General features: G+C 36.4%; 2 protein-coding genes across 4 annotated transcripts; one reads left to right on the top strand and one right to left on the bottom strand.

Moving 5' to 3' along the window:
* The first annotated feature begins 85 nt into the window (after nucleotides 1–85).
* Bap60 (Brahma-associated protein 60) lies at nucleotides 86–3,587 on the top strand. Of its 3 annotated transcripts, none has more exons than XM_071717441.1 (7): nucleotides 86–214; nucleotides 743–869; nucleotides 1,280–1,455; nucleotides 1,778–2,108; nucleotides 2,253–2,450; nucleotides 2,587–2,845; nucleotides 2,972–3,587. In XM_071717441.1, exons 2-7 carry the CDS (start codon nucleotides 756–758, stop codon nucleotides 3,376–3,378), a joined length of 1,485 nt encoding a protein of 494 aa, XP_071573542.1. In that variant the 5' UTR covers nucleotides 86–214; nucleotides 743–755; the 3' UTR covers nucleotides 3,379–3,587. The 3 variants fall into 3 exon arrangements, with proteins under 3 accessions (XP_071573542.1, XP_071573540.1, XP_071573541.1); XM_071717439.1 differs by having other exon boundaries at nucleotides 1,763–2,108; XM_071717440.1 differs by lacking the exon at nucleotides 86–214 and adding an exon at nucleotides 239–641 and having other exon boundaries at nucleotides 1,763–2,108.
* A 241-nt stretch (nucleotides 3,588–3,828) lies between these two features.
* On the bottom strand, nucleotides 3,829–8,086 carry Tango14 (transport and golgi organization 14). Its single transcript, XM_071717442.1, has 4 exons — nucleotides 7,447–8,086; nucleotides 4,936–5,055; nucleotides 4,074–4,323; nucleotides 3,829–3,995 (listed from the first exon to the last, which is right to left on the bottom strand). The coding sequence occupies exons 1-4, from the start codon at nucleotides 7,742–7,744 to the stop codon at nucleotides 3,905–3,907; spliced, it is 759 nt and encodes a 252-aa protein (XP_071573543.1). The 5' UTR covers nucleotides 7,745–8,086; the 3' UTR covers nucleotides 3,829–3,904.
* Nucleotides 8,087–8,592: the final 506 nt, after the last annotated feature.

Here is an 8,592-nt window from a genome sequence, read left to right as displayed (position 1 = left end):
AAAACTCGATATAGGGATTGGTCGAACTTATGCGCGAGTCGACTTCTTGAAAAAGAGACTCGTGCGTCGATTAATCGATTTTTGCCTATTCCTAGGGGAAAGCGAGCAAAAGCGAAGGCCGCGACTGGCCGAAGGGCAGCCGTAAGCTGAAGAAACGGAGTAAAGCGTAGTCAAACAGTCAAACACGAAGCCGAAACACTAAAAGCGTCGCAAGGTTATTCGACGATACTCTTTATAAATATCATTTGTGAATAACGCTCATTGGATTATCGTGTATACGCTCTATCACGACGGAGCGGAGCGCGACAGTTTCGTTTTGTTATCTTTCGTGAAACTCTATGATCTAAAGTGACCGCAGATTTTTGGGGAGCGCCAATATATCGGCGTTTCTTCCGCGCAAATTTGTTTCACTGAAATCTCTTGCATGTTAGCGTACAATGCGTTCGCGCAATCGATATGTAACGTTATATTGCAAGTAGAAACGAATTTTCTGTTCGTGCTAAGTTACGTTGTACCTGTGCGTCGGGTGTCGATTATGATTGTCGCGTTATTTTGTGTTATAATTCCAAATTAAACTAAATTAAACTAAATTAGTTTCTGCGCATGTAAATAAAACAGTGTGTTTTTATATTTTGACTTGTGTGTGTATTTATTGCATTGTGTTGTATTTATTGTATATTCATGCATAATAATTATGTTGCAATGGAGATATGTTTAAAATCGCTTATGTGTTTCTTTAAAGAGTGCGAGCAAAGATGGCACAGAGATTTCCCGTGCCAAATGCAGGAAGCAATGGACCACCGCCTCAGCGATATCCGCCAGCGGCGGTACCGCCGAACCTGAGACAGTATTCTGGCCCTAACTTCCCGGTAAACATATATCTTTTGACTCTGATTCACAAGGTCTGTTTTCTATTGCTGAACTGGCTACACTAGTTCAGAGTTTATCTTCTTTATTCCATATTGGAAGGAAAAAGAGGCCTGTTCTTTTTAGCTGAACTTCTTGCACAGTTCATTGTTCCTCTCTTTCTTTTCACGTTGAAGAGAAAAAAAGAAAATATGAACTGTACAGAAAGTTCAAATAAAAAGAACAGGCCTCATATAAACTCTAAACTAGCCAGTTCAGCAATAGAAAACAGACCCATAATCAGATAAAATATTGATATAACATGTCGGATATATTGAGATTGATTTTCTGTGATACTTGATAATTATATGCAACGGTTACAATTTATAAATTATGCAAACGCTTGATATGTGTAAGTTGATTTCGGTCACAGATGCAGCCAAGATCTGGATTTACTCCGCCACCGCAAATGGGTAACGCTGGGCCTGGTCCTGGTGGGATAATGAGACCAAGTCAACCCTATTCAAATATGCGTCAGGGCCCAATGCCTACGCCTCCTGTTGGGAAAAGAAGCGCGGACCAACGTATTCCTATGTCCCAGCAAAAACCGTAAGTATCGTGGTCATCAAGAGAAGTTTAAGACAAACGCTTTATATTTACTTTGTGTGTAAATTTTGTATCTTTATTAATCAGATTATATTTTAACAATTAGCTACTCTTTATTTTTTTTTATTCATCCTTACTCTTGCATGTTTGTCCTTTTTATTATTTCTATCCATAACTTGATATTTGATCTAAGTAGTACTATTCTGTTTATACTTGAGACCAAGTTTTATTAGGAACAACCACTGCAACCCAAGGCTTACAGAATTATTTATAATTTCTGTGTCTATGGTTTTCGAATAAACTCATTTAGGTATTTTTGGAACAGTGATTTTTCACATTCCACATCAAAGAAAAAGAAGAAATTGGCAGACAAAATACTGCCTCAGAAAGTGCGCGATTTGGTGCCAGAGTCGCAAGCTTATATGGACTTGCTGGCGTTCGAGAGGAAGTTGGATGCGACTATAATGCGAAAACGTCTCGATATTCAGGAAGCTTTGAAGCGTCCAATGAAACAGAAACGAAAATTGCGTATTTTTATCTCAAATACATTTTATCCGGCTAAGGAGGCAGGCGAAGGAGAGGAAGGATCTGTGGCATCCTGGGAACTTAGAGTCGAAGGGCGTCTTTTAGATGATACAAAAAATGATCCCAATAAGGTATAATATCACAGTGGATTATCAAATATAATTATGATATCAATAAATAAATAAATGTATATTATGTGTGCATGCGTGTGCGTATAGTTTAATTATTTCATAGAAATATATTTAGTGATAACAATAACTGTATGAATTTTACAGGTAAAACGAAAGTTCTCGTCTTTCTTTAAAAGTTTGGTAATAGAATTGGACAAAGATCTGTATGGTCCTGACAATCATTTGGTCGAATGGCATCGTACGTTGACTACTCAAGAAACCGACGGTTTTCAAGTTAAAAGACCGGGTGACAAAAACGTTCGCTGCACAATCCTTCTGCTTCTTGATTATCAGCCATTGCAGGTAATCTTTTTTACATAAATTAATACAGAAATTAATTGGTAATCTTTACATAAATTAATCATTTCATCACAATTGATAAATGCTGTCCACATTGATTTTAAATTTAATTCCTGTTAATCTTTATATAATATTTCAGTTTAAATTGGACCCAAGATTAGCGCGGTTATTAGGTGTGCACACGCAGACACGACCCGTCATCATATCCGCGCTCTGGCAATATATAAAGACGCACAAGCTCCAAGACAGTCACGAGAGAGAATTTATTAACTGTGATAAATACTTGGAACAGATATTTGCCTGCCCACGAATGAAATTCGCCGAGATACCGCAACGATTGAATCCTTTATTGCATCCACCCGATCCCATTGTAATAAATCATGTTATAAGTGTAGAAGGTAAGTGAGGTACAATTTTTATGCCTGATAAATATTAACGTTTTAGAAATAATTTCGTGGAGAACAAAGTATATCATGAGCTAAAACTAATTAAGAATATCTGATATAAAAGTTTATATTATTCAGGTACAGAAACGAAGCAGACCGCTTGTTATGACATCGACGTGGAAGTAGATGATACATTGAAGACGCAGATGAACAATTTCTTGCTGTCGACTGCGAGCCAGCAGGAAATCCAGAGTTTGGACAACAAGATTCACGAAACCGTCGAGACGATTAATCAATTGAAGACTAATCGCGAGTTCTTCTTGAGTTTTGCTAAGGATCCGCAACAGTTCATCAACAAGTGGATCATCTCTCAGACTAGAGATTTAAAGACCATGACAGACGTGGTCGGCAATCCGGAAGAAGAACGGAGAGCTGAATTTTACTATCAACCTTGGGCACAAGAAGCCGTATGTCGTTATTTTTACACGAAAGTGCAGCAAAAACGAGCGGAACTGGAGCAAGCATTGGGTATCAGGAACTCGTAAAAGTATCAAAACTGTACTTGACCATTTTATCATAAAGCTATGTAAGATATTCGTAAGTGTTCGCCTTTATAATTATTGCAACATGTAACGCTATGGCTTATCTTTCAAAACATATATTTGTAACATTAATGTAGATTATGCGAAAAGATTGCATTTATTTACGCAAAGCAAATTTTATGCCTGTGTGGAAATAAAAATATAACAAAGAATTTCTTTTTTCACGTATGTAGTTGTATAACGAATATATCACAATTTCAATCAAATGTTTGTTCCAAAATTCGAACGACGAACTTTAAATCGAAGAAAGGCTCAATGAAAAATAACCACTTTTCTTTAAAGTACCCTATACGTTTTTTAATGCATCTTTGTCACGATATTAACGTATCTCGGTACAGTCACAAGGATTTATTTTTGCATTTGTAGCGCATGTAAAATAATTATGTTAGAAGCTCAGTCTTTACGATAATTTATTTTTCCTTACGCAGATACACAGTATCTCTTGTATAAATAAGGATAATTATACATATCATTTACCGTACCGTTGTACACACTTGTTATATCTCTCTATTAGACACGTGAAATCTTTCACTGAGATACTAACATACATCGGCAGCATTCTGAAAAAAGTTAAATCGTTAATTTAATAAAGATCGAAAAATATTGGCAGATATTCATGATAATTTTTTAGGACTTACAAAAATTCTGTTGTTCTTGTGTGCCATGGTAGAACACCATGTGTGGAACAAGTGTAACCATATATTAAAGCGAGATCGGGATCGGGCATCCCTTTTATTTGTAACTTTTCAGTGATTAGTTGGTCCGTAATTTCTTCCGAGTCAAGATTCCCCATAGATACGGCTTTTGCCAATGACTGCGTCAATGTTACTATTTTCCCTTTGCTATCTATATCCGACAGTAATGATACATTTATCTTCGACTTGCTTCCTGTAATTACAACGTGCAATTAATAACAATGATCAGAGATATGCTTAAACGTCTAAATGATTGGTTATTGCAACAACTTTGCCGCCAAATGTTTTTTAGCTGACTTTTCGTTCATGCAAGTTAAATAATTTTATTTTAAAAAAGACAATGAGGTACTCAATATATAATATTAAATTTATAGTATTGAGTTACATGAAAATATATGACATGTGATATTTATTTGACTGTCATTCTATGACATTCACTGATGACTGATAAGGCATAAATGGAAAGCTCAATGTTGATCGTTATGACGTTGAATAAAAAAAGTACGGAAGTATCATTGAAATATCACAAGTTACAGAAAAATAATTATTAAATTAAATTAAATTATATTACAACTATTTCGATAATAATCATCTTATCTGCAATGCAATTATATGACATGAGCAGTACTTTTTACATATTGTTTCGTATGCAACTGCACATACGATTAGGGAATCGTTTTAAGAAATCGATTAGGAAAGCATATTTAACATCGTTCAACAATTATTCGAAGACCTTCGATTTTCTTAGAAATAATGCAAATAATCGGGAGGAGGGGATATAGAGAGAAAAAAATGCATACGCTACCAATTACTCCATTTTGACTAGGTGCCTTTGCATGTGGATTCCATGTAATATGCTCTATTAGATCAGGCCACTTTCTCGCAAATTCTTCTTTAAGATTGATTTCATTTTTCTTAAAGAAACCTGAAAAAACAATATAAATAGAGAAAACTTAAATTCGCACAACAATCGTTCATATTCCTAAATCGAAAAATATGGTTTCTCGTTAAATTATATGTATATATATATATATATATATTTTTTTTTTCTATCAAATGTTTTTTATAAATTTTTGTTCTATTTGCAATTATTTACATTTATTCATAATTTGTGTAAACTATTCTTGTAAACTGTTCCTTATTTTGCTTCATAAAAATATAATTGATGTTTATTTCGCATATAATAACATTATAATCATTACTAATGTAACTAACTTATTATTTAGTTATATAAAGATATTTACTAATACATCAGAAATAAGCTTAATATATTAAAATGTATACAATTCACTTTTTTATATCTAACAATTGGGATATATTATATAGTATAAAATTGATAGTATGACTTTGGAAAAAATTTAAAGTTTTACTACAAGGCCAAGATATTTGTGTGATAACGATGGTGCGCTGGCAAATTTATTTTTATGTACATTTGAAATAAGGTTCATGCATAAGTAAATTTAATTTTTGCATTCTACATGTGTTATATGAAACGTCGTACAGAAGCTTAGGTGTTCTATGAAAACGGGTGATGAAAAGGAAAGGATGCTTTCCTTGTTGCATCATTTGCTGATATAATCGTCAATCTCTTTCGCTTAGCTCCAGGTAGCAAGCTGACGACATTTTGAAGTTAGATTGACGTTAAAATGACGAAAAATCACGTCAGCTTACTACCTGAAGGTAAGCGAAAGAGATTGACGATTACATAAGCAATGAATTAACGAAATGATGCAATAGACAAACGTATAAAAACAAGGAAAAACTTAATTTCTACAAAACAAAACAACTGCGTTACTCATTAATGAATTCGACAGAACTGAGTTTTTGAAAAACAAAGACGCAACGTCGAACATAAACGCAAAGTGAAATAAGGCGTAGCTGATAAGCGTAAAGTTACGATTGAAGCGTTAGAGCCTCCGCACAAGACTTTCGTATGGTACTTACTTAAGGACGTTCTCCGGTCCTTATACTAGAGAAAATCGTTTTTCTTAGGATTTTCTTGAAACTGTGAATATACGTTAATTTAGGTGTGCTTTATGCGTGGTATAAATTTCAGTACCTCTTCCGGTATAAAAAATAAAGATACTGAGCCTCAAAGTTTCAACTTTTACTAATGAAAAGGTTTTCCAGGCCAAACGGTAAGAGATACGAGGTTGGCCAAGAGGACCAAAGTTGCTCCTCTCGTCGAGTTCTATAAGGAAAAAATGCCAAAACTAAAAAAAAATTAAAATTAAATTTTTTTTTTAAACTTTGAGGCTCAGTATCTTTATTTTTTATACCGGAAGAGGTACTGAAATTTATACCACGCATAAAGCACACCTAAATTAACGTATATTCACAGTTTCAAGAAAATCCTAAGAAAATCGATTTTCTCTAGTATAAGGACCGGAGAACGTCCTTAACGTAGTGTAACGAAACGTGGGTCATCGCACAAGAAACGTATCGGTACGGCGTTATACGTCAATACGTTTCTTGTGCGTTGATCTACGTTACGTTACCATACGAAAGTTTTGTGCGGAGGCTCTTAAACTGTATCCTACTGCAAGATGCAATATTTCGTAACTAATACAATTCTTCTTTCAACCGATTATAATTGACTTATAACTTTATATCGATATATAGATATTTTTACTGATATTGTTGCTGTATCTAATGAAAATATCTTTCGATCAGTATGGCAGAAATCACGGTAATATAGGGTCTGTTTGCTGAACTGACTGCACTAGTTCCGAGTTTATCTTTCAGGCTCCTAAGGTCTGTTTTATTTAGCTAAACATCTTGCACAGTTCATCTTTCCTCTTTTTTCTTTTCACGTTGGAGAAAAAAAGAGAAAAGATGAACTGTGCAAGAAGTTCAGCTAAAAAGAACAGGCCTATAAATATGTATGAAACAGCACCATTTAATTTAAAATTTGCAACGTAAAGAGGTTTCTTCGCAGCTCCGAATGCAATTGCTCCAAGATATCGCATTCGACGACGAAGAGACATTGAAATGCGACACATTTCAGTCAAGGTTCTGACAAGCGATAAAACTTGCATGACAAATGACACTTAAAAATTTTCTACGTAAACACACACGCACTCAACACATACTACGTTTACGCGAGCGTTACTTCTGTAGCGTTTACTCCGCGTAAACGAGTGAATTATCGTAAGTTATTACAGAAGTAACACTCGCGTAAACGTAGTAGTAGTAACATACATAAATGTACACATAAAATAATCTTTTTCTTTTTTTTTCTTTTTTTAATTTCTTCTCACAAATTTGCTTTCACATACAGATACAGTGATATATCAATACCAAATCGTATTTTTACCATTACGGTCAAAGAAGCTGATGTAAGGTATATCAAGTGTAATGCACCATCCAATTATACGCACACAGTCCAGGATGGACTCGTCGCACAGTCCGAGCACGATCACCAGGTGCTTGGGTATCTTGTTGGCTTTCGCGAGCGTGCGGACGAGCGTGTCGAGCTCCGCCGTGGTGCCCGCGCGCCAGGGCTCCGTGAACCACCGGTACGTCGCGTCGCACGCGTAACGGATCGCGGTATACAGGTTATGAAAGAGATGCGCGAGCGCTAACAGCGTACGTAGGAACACGTTCACGTTCATCCTGCTGCCGCGCGATCGCGTGTCTATACAGCATAATCGGCTGTGAGGCACCGATCGGGCAGCGACGGTACGCGACGGTCAGCAACGGTCCTTCGGAGCGCCCGGAAGTGTCACGAGATCCGTGCCCGCCGCCCGCCACCCGCCACTCAGCCAACGTTATTACGTGTCGACCGCACACGCACAGTGCGTCCGCCGAATGTCCGCATCCGCCTTGCAACAGTTGCAACTTGCAATTCCTGCGATTCCTGCGAACACCTGCGAATGCCGCCTCGAGCGAGCCGCAAACGCAGTGATTTCTATGAAGCTAGCCGACAGAAATTACTGAATTTGATCATTTTGAACTTTTCTAAAGCCTTGTGTACACGATACTAGAAATCGGTCCGAGTTTCGGTTTAAGCCAACAAAACTGCTGCTTTTCTGTAAGAGCTGCAAGTTGATTGGCTTAAACCGAAACTCGGACCGATTTCTAGCATCGTGTACACAAGGCTTAAGGGCCAGTTTCACCAACGTCGATTAAGGAGGGTGGTTAGTAAAATCACTTTGATAAGAATTAGTTCAAATTTACGGAGAATATTCGTCTATGGGAATCTGTCGTCCATGCCAAAGTTGAAGACAATCGTCTGCATGGTTGTCGAGTAATTAATTATTGAAGTTATACTCTTGTCTCTCTCTTATACACGGGCGACACAGCAGAAATGTTACCTAACCTGTAATGTAACTCTCGAAAGCATATTAAAAATGATAAGAATTTAGTGAAAATAGGTGCAAATAACTCTTTACATATTTAGGAAGAACTTTCTCGAAGACTGAAATGATTATGTATGTGAAGTTAGCCCCGCACTTTTTGA

Source organism: Temnothorax nylanderi, unplaced genomic scaffold (genome assembly GCF_030848795.1).
Source record: "Temnothorax nylanderi isolate EJ_2023f unplaced genomic scaffold, tnyl_v1.0 TNYL_tig0213_pilon, whole genome shotgun sequence".
NCBI classification, from domain to species: domain Eukaryota; kingdom Metazoa; phylum Arthropoda; class Insecta; order Hymenoptera; family Formicidae; genus Temnothorax; species Temnothorax nylanderi.
This window is presented reverse-complemented; position numbering and strand designations above follow the sequence as displayed.

Coding starts and splice junctions, on each gene's coding strand:
- Bap60 (XM_071717439.1), top strand. CDS start 756: ATGGCACAGAGATTTCCCGTGCCAAATGCAGGAAGCAATGGACCACCG. Junction 870..1,279: donor ATTCTGGCCCTAACTTCCCG/GTAAACATATAT, acceptor TTTCGGTCACAG/ATGCAGCCAAGATCTGGATT. Junction 2,451..2,586: donor TTGATTATCAGCCATTGCAG/GTAATCTTTTTT, acceptor ATAATATTTCAG/TTTAAATTGGACCCAAGATT.
- Tango14 (XM_071717442.1), bottom strand. CDS start 7,744: ATGAACGTGAACGTGTTCCTACGTACGCTGTTAGCGCTCGCGCATCTC. Junction 5,056..7,446: donor CAGCTTCTTTGACCGTAATG/GTAAAAATACGA, acceptor TTGTTTTTTCAG/GTTTCTTTAAGAAAAATGAA. Junction 3,996..4,073: donor ACAAGAACAACAGAATTTTT/GTAAGTCCTAAA, acceptor AACTTTTTTCAG/AATGCTGCCGATGTATGTTA.